This window comes from Anopheles funestus, chromosome 3RL, assembly GCF_943734845.2.
Source record: "Anopheles funestus chromosome 3RL, idAnoFuneDA-416_04, whole genome shotgun sequence".
In the NCBI taxonomy this organism is placed as follows: Eukaryota; Metazoa; Arthropoda; class Insecta; order Diptera; family Culicidae; genus Anopheles; species Anopheles funestus.
Genome location: NC_064599.1, coordinates 16,343,554 through 16,356,129, shown reverse-complemented (window position 1 = coordinate 16,356,129; position 12,576 = coordinate 16,343,554). Strand labels below are relative to the sequence as shown.

General features: G+C 39.7%; 1 protein-coding gene across 1 annotated transcript; it reads right to left on the bottom strand.

The window, feature by feature from the left end:
• Window positions 1-69: 69 nt before the first annotated feature.
• On the bottom strand, window positions 70-11,749 carry LOC125771400 (nose resistant to fluoxetine protein 6-like). The gene is made up of 12 exons (XM_049441974.1): window positions 11,279-11,749; window positions 3,494-3,651; window positions 3,213-3,359; window positions 2,402-2,696; window positions 1,953-2,316; window positions 1,707-1,875; window positions 1,344-1,423; window positions 1,148-1,261; window positions 924-1,074; window positions 525-854; window positions 341-455; window positions 70-270 (listed from the first exon to the last, which is right to left on the bottom strand). Exons 1-12 carry the CDS (start codon window positions 11,409-11,411, stop codon window positions 206-208), a joined length of 2,121 nt encoding a protein of 706 aa, XP_049297931.1. The 5' UTR covers window positions 11,412-11,749; the 3' UTR covers window positions 70-205.
• Between the last annotated feature and the right edge of the window lie 827 nt (window positions 11,750-12,576).

Genomic DNA, 12,576 nt, shown 5'->3' with positions numbered 1-12,576 from the left:
TAAATGTATTTGGCTTTTTAAAACAGATAAATTAGATGCATACCTTAAACAAATATTCCGACACCTCCATACCATAAAAATATCATTTTGTTTTATTAAATAATTCTTAAATTACATTCACAAGGAGCGTAAGTATTGAGTATTACCACAAATTCTGTATTTGAGAATCAACTAGGCCTAATTTAGTGGTTCGTATTTGGTACCATTAAGCAGACGGTGGACTAAGCTCATTATTGTTTTCTTTCGGTGGTTCTGGTTTCGATACTTTCTCTGAAATAACAAAAGTATGATTATAATTTGCTATAGCGATAACCAATATCTAGAACAAACTAATATTTACCTAGCTGCTTAGAAAGCAAATGCTTCTGAAGTGCGGAAATAGGAAACTCCAGCGTGAGAGCAACGATTGCACCCAAGATGTACGATGCCACTATCACCGAAATCACTTTTGTGTACTGAAAACGGAATGCAAACAGTTAACAGTTTACCTTCAATTCGATCATATTTCTATGTCACTTTCTTACCATCGATACGTTGCTAAAGTGCGGAATGTCACGAGTTCCGTAGAAAAAGTTCTTCAGGAAAAATACGTGACTGATGTACGCACAGTAAGTAAGTCGTCCCAAAGGTACAAACACTGGAAAGTTAACGACACTCTTTATGAACCGATTGTAGTTGTAAATGATGCCATACAGGACTATAGCTCCGAATAGCGCCCAGGCATTTTTGTGCAGCGGGAAGAACAAAGATATCCATAGCGAAGGTTTTTCGAAATTGTTCGAGTAGAAGATCATGCTCATCATAAGCGTCAACACTCCACACGGCACTGTCATGTACCAAAGGAATTTGAGGAACTAGTAAAAAAGAAGGGAATATTAGGAGTTAAACTATTGAAAGGAGTAGTACTAGCAACGTCTACTTACTCCCGATCTGTTGCCCTTGTTGTCGGATGTACGCACACGGTAGTACAAATAACCGTAAACTACTCCACCAATATAGCAGCCAATGTTCGTATGGAACGGTATGTAAATCTTGTGGTACATCTCGTCGAACCAGTAAATGAATCGCTCTGCCCTGTAAAATACACAAAACATTGTATACTGTAATCCACTTCCTCATGCTCTTTTAGGTTATCATTTCTACTTACTGCAACGTAACAAGAAACACACCATCAAAGTGATTAAAGTAAACGACCAGTGCCGGTATCAGGATGGCCAGTGCACCGGAAACACTAAAGATGTGCACAACGTACTTTTTATATCTGTGAAAGGTATACACATAAAAATGAAATATAAAATCCAATTCAGAAAAACATGAACAAAACAACCATAAAGTGATCATACTTTGTTACCGCCACGAGAATAATAAGTCCCACCGTGAACAGTTGATAGTCGCAGGCCAGATACCAAGCTTGTTGAAGACACTGCAAATTAAGAGGCACATAAAAATCACACATTCTATGTAAGTACATTAACGTAGTAATTCCCATAAATATACCACTCACGAGTGTTCATGAAATTACTCGCGATGGTGCCAGATGCAACAAACAAAAAGGCTCATAAAGGAAGAATTCCCCCGCCCAAGAGATGACATGATCACGAAGCTGATAGTCAACCTGTGCCGCTATTGTAGGGGGCCAATAAACCCCCCTTACAAATTGGTAGGAAATTCCCAGCATGAATCATACGGCCATACATAATGCTTACCGGTTCGTCCGCATTAACGTAGTTATTCACGTACAGCAGATTCGTCCACCAGTTCCGTCGGCACAGGTTACGCTCGACTTCGGCACCACGAGGCCACAGCGGACCGTCCTGTAGCTTGGGCAACCAGGTTGCATGTAGCAGTAGAATGAACGCGTATGCCGGTGTAAGTCTGTCCAATAGGAAAAACAAATGAGTCGCAACATTCTTAAGCTGTCGGGTTGACATTGATAAATAGTTCCCGCTTACCGGATGTATCTGTAGCCAACCGTTACAAGTATAGCAGCCCAGCTAATACGCTTCATCTTGGCCTGAGTGGTGCAGAAGTGTATACTGAGCAGGAATCCACTCATCTCGAAAAATGATTGCACGATTAGGGACCCATTGATCAGTATGTGGCCGAGCGGGTTGTAGTAATCAGCTTCCCGGTCCTGCGTATTAGCAAACGATGTCGCCGTAAACAGATCACCACAGTGACCGACAACTACCAGACAGAAGGTGAAGAAACGTATCGCTTGAAAAAACTTTAGATCTTCATTCAGCTGATCCTTCGACCGGGACACCAATCGGTACCAGTTGCGTACGAGCGAGAACGAAGTCAGTACCATCGTTTCTGAGGCAAAGATTAAAACAAAAAAAAAGTTGAGTTTAGTATCCTTTAAACTCTCCATACCCTGTACTGCATTCCGCATACTTACTTCGACATGGTAGATCCTTTTTGTAATGTTCATTGTCTAGCTGCTTCCTGGTGTAGTGATCGTACCAGGTGGAACCGATTACCAGTAGCATGATCAAGGCCGTGATGACGAGAAAGCTGATATCTAGCCCATCAATCGGTGTGCTTCGTTTGGGTCCAGTACAGTACTCAATTTCGGTGTAAGCAGACAGATTGTACTGCTGACGAAGGGCGTGATTCTGACAGATATTAATCAATCGTCCGTACCGTGCACGATCATCGCTTACGTTGTTGAAAGCATCCGCATGTATGATGTACTGTGAGAAGAATGGAACACGGAGAACAAGAAAGAAACGTTAAACCAGACAAACTGGAGCCATATAGCTTACGGGAGAGACTATTATGAATTCCGTCTGAAGTCAGTGATCTACATGATCACACGAATGAACGGAATCGTGTTCTTGTTGGAAGAAAATAATATGAAAAAAAAACTCATTTCCTTTACATATTTTATAGCAGAAGCCATAACAAGTTAAATCAATAGTAACGCTGCCTGATGTAATTGATCCAGACAGGGTTCATTAGAAAATATACTAATTGTAGGCTGATTAATTGTATACTATTATCTAATGCGTCACAGTGACGTGAATACCGATCCATTGCGGATATTGAAACGAAGCAGGTCGCGTGTTTAGTTGGTAAACAAACTGGAATACAAATCTATCACCTACCGTTTGACGATTCATATTTATTTTGGATTAGTAATTCATGCGTACTGTTCATCACACCCGGTATGATTAATGTGCCTACAAGACACCCACCGAGATACTCACCGGAAAGGAAATGGCAAATTTGTCCACATACAGTTCATCCGCCGTGCGTGGATCGAGCGACTGTACGAGCTGACGGCAACGCTCGATGCAAAAGCCACGATCGAGATGATCGTGACGAAAGTGGCGCTTAGTGTCGTTCGTGAAATTCTGCAAAAAACACAAATAAAAAAAAAACGTCAAGATGTCAATATGTAGGCTCGTCTGTTGCAACGGTCAAGTTCAAGCGAACGGGTTATCGTAGCGTCTGGTTAAGGTTATTCTGCTTGCCACCATAGGCGTACCTCGATGAGTCGCCACAGGCTCGACTCTTGATCCGGTTTGATGATCGTGCGCGCGACACAGTAAACGGCATCCTCCGCTGGAACTTGGGGCGCTTGGGCCACGCACCGATCGTAGTCATCGTAGTCGTAAATCTTTGGCATACGATAATATTCATCCACTGGAAAAGGGGGCAAACGAGAAGCGGAGTTGTAGTGGAGTGAATAGATGGAGGCAAGATATGGAAATGGGTTTTTGGATGATCATTATGTGAGTTACGTTTAGTGGTAGGAAATTAAGCAAGTTGAATATTTACATTTGTGTCTTGGGACGAAAAATAGGTATAAGAGTTCAACAAACGTGCTCACGCAAGTTCAAGGTGAAGGAGCAGTAAACAAGTTTAGATATTTAAAGTAGTATACCTCAAACGTTAACTAAAATGAAATGCCAAACTCTATCTTTATCTTCTGCGCAGTAGAGGGAATCCTCATTTAAAACTAGTACTGGCACTAGGTTTGTAGGTCTCCGTGTACTGTTGTTTATAATAATGCAATCCAGTCCCGCTAGCGATACGTCTGTCACCACAGCACCACCGACTAAACGGTGCAGTCTGTCGCCTGTTCAGGTTCGTTCGAATGCCATGGCTCTAGGCGCGTACCGGTTCATTTCGTTGACCGGCTACCGGTAAGCGCGTGTCACCAGTTAAACCTGTTTTATAAACCATCACGACTACAATGGTCACGATCATCTTTGCTTACCGGTAAGCAACACCAAAAGAGAAGAGCCTGTCCTGGTTCATTAAGGGGCAAAGAAATTCCGTTTGCAAAAAGACTAATATGATCGTACCCAAGTAACATTTAGCAAACAGAGATCATACAAACGTGACAATAATACGGAAGTTTATGAGAGAATCATTCTTTAGCTTTTGGTGGATAAAAACGGATGGACATTCTCCTGCTAAGATGATGCTATAATAAACACGAACACGTGTTTAACACCTTTTACATTCCAACACGTGGCTGAATCATTACAACGACATGATCTCATTGCCTAATTGAAGCGAGACGAACGAATATAAACCATTGAAGCTAGAGCCAGCTCAGGTTAAATTAATCTCATCGGTTAATTGATTGAATCTCAATGAGTAAACAACTTTTTTCTGGCTTTTCCCCTATTTTTAAATAGCTTCATTTCCAAGTCAACTTGGACTAGAAATTAGAATGAAGTGTTTTTAATCCAATCGCCTGTTTGTGATTGTTAAAAAAACCACACAGACACATTCTTAACTATCTGGGACATCCCCGGATGCAACAGGAAAGACATATTGCCGGCTGGTTAGATGTATAATGAGACGATCAAACTTTCCGCAGATAACCTGTTCCATCTCGCCGAGAAGCTTTTGTAAGTTGGGCGCATCTAATGGTCGCGTTCTTTGTGTTTTTTGCTATCAAAACAAATTCTATCGTTGTCTGGGTATTGTTGTTTTGTTGGAAATGGATCCGTTTAAGCAGAGGGATCAATTGTAATTGTGGTTTAATAGAAGACGCTTATGGGTTAATGAAACGAGCAACAGGAACTGCATCGGAGTAGAAGATCGTAAAAAAGGTTACATTTAAGAGGTATAATAAGCTTTTAAAATTATCATGATCATGGGCCAATCAAATAGTATAACAAAGGTAACTCAACTCCTCGCCTGATCTGGCATACAAGTCACTGAGAGCTAAACAGTAGACAAGAGAAATTATATTCAACCAAAACTGAAGATTGAAATAAATGGGAGAAGAAGAATCTAAACGTAAGAGAAATCAAAGAAAAACAAAGGTATGTAGTGAGTATCATATAACATTTGCATAAATCTGTGCGGTTTTGTGGCAAATACGTCAAGCTTTTTTATTGGTTACTCTTCTTACAGTGCCGTACTACTAGTAGCCGACGTAGGTAATTGCAACCTCATCCGTGTGTTATTATTGGTGTTTTACGACTATCACGGCACAGGAATAATGATCGTAAATCTGAAATTTAAAACAACACATGATGAGCACACCCTCATCATACATTGTTCGCTAGTTCCGCAATATTCTAGGAGGGCTCTATTCTCAGCTGACGCTTTCGTTTTCCACACACACAACCATTCCATATTTGTATTCCCTTAGCGATAAGGGTCTAGACAAGGATTTATTTTGAATGAATTTCCGGCAAACATATCGGTTCGCTGTTTACCACCAAGTGGATGTGGATATGCTAATTTAAACCTAAAACGCATAACTTTTTACGACCACTGTGTGAATCAGTTCGCTCCAAACTGGTTTAATATGGGACCGTCTAGCGTTTTGATGTATAAAATTGTAAGTTCTAGAAGAATATCATCAAAATCTTCCGAAGGGCCACCGGTCCTGTGTTTGCACATGTTTTGCACATAGTTAGACCAGAACTGGTTCTGGATTCTGTTTTCTTGGGTTTTAAGAATGTGTTATCTTCCAGCTGGTAAAGAAACTGTACAGCGTTGAAAACTTGTTTTGCAGACTTGGGTTTGGTGGAGCTCGGGTCGCTGGAAAAACCGTTTCCTTTCCTTCTGATTACCGAACAAGGACGTAATGGATGTTGGATGCCGTGAACGTACTTAACGATTGCAGATGGTACATCCACAAGAAGTCACCTGTCATTGCTTTCTCGTGGAAACTGTCACTCCACGTAAACCGGTTTTGTCCACCAAGAAATGTTCTTTAATACATATCTTGGGTTTCCTGCGGGGTAAAAAGCAATTTAAGCCAAGATTTTTTGGATCAAAAAATCTTCACTGAGTTGAAAAAAATATTATTTTATCGCAAAATTGAATGTTTTCTCTTTGAAAGTTGGACAACCTGAACGTGTTACGGTGTTTTAAACTGCAGCTCTTAACCATCAATCATTGGAAATCGTTCCGCTTCCTTGGGGTTTTATTCGTGTGATTTGTTGCAAAGCAACTCGGGAAGGGCTTCCAGCCCACTCGGCCTAGACCTTCATTATTTGACTTAATGACTATGTGTGATTCTGAACTGTAAATCTCATTCCATACACACCCGGGAACCGACTCCCGAACAGGTGTCGATGAACCGCACTTTTGGGAAAATGTTAATTATTGTCTCGTTCTTAGCAACAGAATTATCGAACTCAGTTCCTTTTGAGGTTCCACCTTCACCGTTCAGTTGGGTAGATCTTTCCCCAATATCCGTGATGCTGTTGGTGGGAAACGATTTTAACACCTGGTTCTAGAACGCGGGTGACATAATTCACCGCCCGCAGAAAATAAAAACCGATGAAAGAAATGGGAGTGGGTTGATTTCTTGCCAAGTTTTGCAAGAGTTAAGAATGACGTAAAAGTATGATTAGGTGCGTTTAAAAGTTCCCACAGCTTTGAGCTACCTTCTGTTCGGAAGCAGCTTCCACACTCGCTAATTGGAACACCGTGGTGAAGATGATCGATGTCCATTTCCCTTCACTCAAGTTCGTCTGATACGATTTGATGTGCAAATTAAACACACAAAAGCCTCTCAGCGCACGGCGAACTATGGTTCCTGAATGGTTAAAACCTTCCCCACCTTCTCGGTAGAGGGTTTGTTTTGCTATAAAACATTTTATAACTTAAGCTGGCGCTCGTCACGTTGTTGCTTTTGGTTTTTGTTGCCTCCGCCTATCCCGCGGTCGACAACTAAAACAAATGCGGCGCATATGTTAACCACACCACACAGGACAAAGTTAGTTAGAACGAGCGGAATAAAATACCTCCACATCTTAATGGGTAAAACGCGAGTTGAATTCTACCAGTCGGGCACAAAAGGTGCGTCTTGCCGAGGCGCTGGTTCGGTCCATTACGGAAACATGGGATAAACCCGCGCGATCTGCTAGCCGGTTAAGTTTAACTTTCATCCACAAAACCTTAAAGTTTCAAAGCAAAGCTGACATTTTAAGCTGAATACGCCCCGATAGATGAGCTGATACGAATGTTCGAATTGTTCGAAAGAAAAAAAAAACAAAAGGTGTAACAGTGTGAATCATTCACAATAGAACACGCTAACACGTTTCTGTTTCCGGATTCGAATTTGGTGTTGCTGTGGAACCAGTATTTGTGAAACTACAGTAACAACAAGAAAAAAAACTGTTTTAAATAAGGAAATAATTAAATATGATTCATTTATGGTATGCTTGATGGAAAAGCTGAAGATGAAAATGGAACGGATCAAGTCGTTTGACTGTGTTACATATTCATGATTTTAGTTATTATTCTAATAATCCGGATCATAATTTTCAGAAGCCGTTCGCGACTTCTTTCTTTTTTTTATATGTTTTACGTAACCGATCTGTTTATTTGTCACAATCGTGTTTCTTATCCTCAAACTTCATGTTAGACACACAGTACTGATAAAGATTGGGTTTGATCGCCTAACTTTTTATATACGTGTATCAATGTGTGAGAGAGAAGCATCTCTCTCTCTCTATCTCTCTCTCTCTCTCTCTCTTTCTCTCTCTCTCCGAATAAGCCGAATAATCAGTTCTTGCTACGGGGGAAACGGTCCAGACTGGATTTGAACTTCAGTCCTGCCGTGGAGAACGGCCCCCTTTATCACATAAACCTCCGGGCCGCCCCGGAATAGAAGCATATTTATGTGATTTAACAAGCTCTTGCTAGATGAAACTTTGTGATCACATTTTTTTAAAATACATTTTAATTTTTCACATTCTTTTTAATTTCTTTTGTGGTTTTTTACTTTCAGATTAAATTGCGCAGTTTTTTCTTGCTTATTAAGAAAGACGAGGCCGGATTAAGACTTATTTTATCATGTAGTTGGATAGCCATTCCTTGCTACGGGGGAGGCGGTCCGGATAAGATTTGACACCAGATCCTGTCGTGTGGATCGGCGCCGTTTATCACATACACCACCGATCCGCCATTCACTGTCATTCACAAACACTACATACTGATCAGTGCAGTTTGGAACTTTGATTTACGAGATAATTGCTTCATTATTTAGCGAAAATTTTTTGACTCAATGGATAGAATGCAAACTGCAGTGGTTAACCTCTAATCTTTCATTATCGACTGATTCATTAATTACACAAGTTCTATTCATAAGCGTTTCACTTCTGCTCTAAGATTCGTGTGAAACCCATACTCATTGAGTTGGGATTTCTGTTGTAATCCTGTCGATGCTAAACCATTCATCGATCAAAGGAAGATCCACACAAAGGGTGGATAAACCATTTCTAGTTGATTCTAGTAGAGGATGAGTTCCGGGGATTCTTGTCCATAATTGTAACCACCCGTTAAAGACGGTTAGACATTTCCCCCCCCGTGATTGATGATTTATGGTTTAATAACATCAAACGCGGAATGTGATCGATGCTAATTGATTGTAACGTCACGTCATAATCGTGAATTTACTATGACGAATGTAGGAGTTGTAAGCTAAACGATTTTTCCTCCCCTTACAATAGGCAATTGTTTTTTTTTCCTAAACGCCCAACTTTACACAACTTGTCTTACACCCCTGTACACCACTATATTCACAGTGTTACCCAAAGTTGGGCAAAGTGGTTTGTGTGAGTGGAATTAATAAGTTCGATAAAATCAAGCACGCACTAAACGGTTTCGTAAAGTAAGCAGGTCATCGATTGCATTATTTTCCCGTGCAAGTAGGGTCTCATCTTTCATACAGAAGAAGGACGCATTTAACCTATTTGAACATTGATTTACATTTCACTGGCGACCGTAACCTTGCCGACCATTACATCGATGTGATAATTTGTACAAAATAGTTTTATTTTTGGGTTGAAGAAAAAAAACTGAATTGAATACTATCAGTGTGACGGTAGCTTCTTAAAATATGCAACACGGTCGTAAATAATGCCGTAAAGCATTTTATTCCTTTGTTGATTTATGAGTTTTTCAGCTGATTGATGCTGATTGTAGGTGTGCACGCAGTGTGGCGCAGTGTTCTGCCGTTTTGTTAATGAGAAACAAATGTAGCTCGTCGCACTATCTATCGCACTTCCTTTCCCACCAAGTGTCGCTTAAGGGCTATAATCATTGTACGGTGTTTGCAGGGCAGGGTTCATTAACACGTTCCACACCGTGGTTGAGTCGCATGCAATCAGTCGTTAAATTGAGATGTCTCCATTCAGTCGAGTGAGTAAATGAAAGAGGAAAAAAAGGCTATGTTTCATAATAGAATTTGCTCACACACAATTCAGAAGAAACAATCGAATAAAAGCATCTAACTAAACATGAAACTATTGACATTGACATTGAAAGCTATGCTCACAATACAATGCAAACGGTTGTGATTAGCCAGTTAGCATAGCGATCAAGCTCCCGGGTTGGGTAGAGAGAAAAAGAAGCCACCCAAAACCTGTTCGAAACAGCTGTAAGGAAGTGGCACATGCCATCATTCATTACGCTGTTGATCCGTTTTATTAGACCATAGCTGAAGGTCTCGTACGCGTCCACAAGCGGCATCTAGCAGAACTATATTCAAAGAGCCAAAAAGGTGCTATCTAAACAGACGCAACCCCGTATGGGAAAATTGGACGCTTTGGTAAACAACTCGACTGAGTAATGCTTCGTGGAAGCTTGCGACAAATTGCGTAGCACACCGGAGTATCACGATCGGTCGATCCATTAGTGGCCGTAATCAAACTGGCCCCTATCAGCAACCCGGAATAAGAACGAAACCGTAAACCAACAAACGAGACAAACAACCGTCTGTACGCAGCCAAACTTGTGTCGCGAAACTGTTGGAAAAATTAAACGAAAGCGTATTAAAACACAAACAAATAACGCAGAACATTAGGAACAAAATTCGCCAAAAGGCGGGTGAGAAAAAAAAGCCCGAACAAACGGCGTCGTATGTAAGATGATCCTGAAAGTTACACCGAACGGCGCACCAGCATCTTAAACTTTTGCAGCACACATCTTCCTATCCGCTGATTGGCACGGTTTTTGGGCTCAACATAAATTAAAACCCTCCCAGTTCGCCGTTCGGTTCCATTAGGCACCGATTTGGACAACGGTAAGCGCACGAGCGAAACTGTATGCGGTTGATGGTATTTGTTTAATTTGTGCAGATAAGTTTAATGACAATTTGTGGTGACATATGGTGAAAAGATACAGTGCTACAGATGAGGTTTGTATCTTGTTCAGAATTCTTTGGTTAATTTTTACTTTTTAATTTTTTTTTAATTTTTACTTTTAAACTTTACAAATATTCTTCCTTGAAAAATATATTCAACTTTTAATTTCATTTTCGTTTAATTGCTTTTACTATTATTGCATTTAGTTTTTATAACTTTTGGCATTAAGTAAAATATGTTTATACAGTTTTAAGTGTATTTTTCAATTGCAATATGGTAAAATATTTTAATTCAAACTATGGTAAATATGCTAATTAGGTTTTTCAGTAAGTAATTTTTCACGGAATATTCAACATCTTTAATACTAGAACTACCGGACCAACCAATTTGACTGGAACGCTTCATTTTCATAATATTATTTGTTGAGGTTAAACAATCCTTTGGTAGTTGCACCATGAATTTTACATAAATATGTTATAGTACGATCTCGAATAAACAGTAAAATATACTACAACTCTTCGAAATTGTTTAAAAATAAATCACAAAGAAAACACGCTTAAAGCGCTTGGTAGTTCTAGTGTTAAAAATATATTTTTAAGAAAAATACGAATTCCCAAGTTAACGTTTCTAAATCATTTCCATCACTTTCACCACCTAGTTCATAGAGCATGATTTTATTGTATCTATAACTCCACACTTACGCTCCACAAAAGCGGCATCACTCTGTTGTATGGAACCGATCATCACTAGCACAATAATGACGGCCAGGACGTAAAATGGCTTCAGATAGGAAAACATTTTAATTTTTTTCGCAACACACTGTCCTGCTCTCATCTTAACATCACTTTACATATCACTTGTTAGACACTTAAAAGTATATTCACTGTTGTATAAGTGTATTGTTTTTCAAACACTAGCACAAACCACGCTTAAAATACACTTAACGAGTTGAAACCCGCTTTTTTAAATACTTGCAAAATTTCTTTCTGTACGATCCTTCACAGAAACAGTATGGTTGGGAAAGCGATCGATTTCTTCCTCGCAACGTGTGATCGTTCGGGTGCTCTAGAGGCAACTGAAACTCGTGCGATCACCACCAACGGCGTTTTGGTTCGAAACCAACATCCCGTCGCGGTTATTCCTGTCCTATCAGCGTTTCATGGCTAAACCGATCCCGCGCTCGCGAAGATGGGTAGCGGCATGCGCATGAACTTGATCGTGAGTGTGAAAATTTCTGCTCGATGAGCTACGGTTCATTCGCTTGTGAGCGAATGAGGAGTGAGCTTCATTTTCCGCGTGCGTTGAAGTTTCTTCAACGATTGTGTCTGTGTGTATGTTGTGCTAATGGTTGAATTAGCGATTCAAATCGACGTGGGGCAACGTTCTTTCGGTGGCTGTTTACTTTGTGATTTGTGCCATGAATACAAGTATTTTTGTTTATTTTTAAGATATCTTAAGAAATGGTACCATTAGCTGTTAGAGAGTTCGTTTGATGCAACAAAAAAAAATTATCAATAATATATTTTTAAATTTGGGACGATTTTTTTAATTTAGTATTGAGCTGAGAAATTAAAGAAAACAAAAACCAACTCCGCAAAAAAATAACAAAGATACAGAGAAAATGTAAACAACGCTAAGGATGAAAAAAAATCTTCGATAATTTAAGATCACAATGTAACGTATCAGGTTCTAGAAAACTGACTCCCACGAAAGGTGCAAAAAAGATTACCATAAACATACGATATTGACGTCACAACGATGATTTGCAAAAAAAAAACTTTGTACAAATTTATAAGCACAAACGAAACAAACGGTGAAAATGAAAATATTTGATCAGTGAATCAATGAACAAACGTTTTTTTCGTATTTGAAAACAATTTGTAATAAATTTATAAATTAAAAAAAACATATGATGTTCTAGGTACCAGCTTTGACATCATTTCAACGAGCATCTTGGTGGATGTGATACAGCTTTAGGTGATAATTGATACAGTAAGCA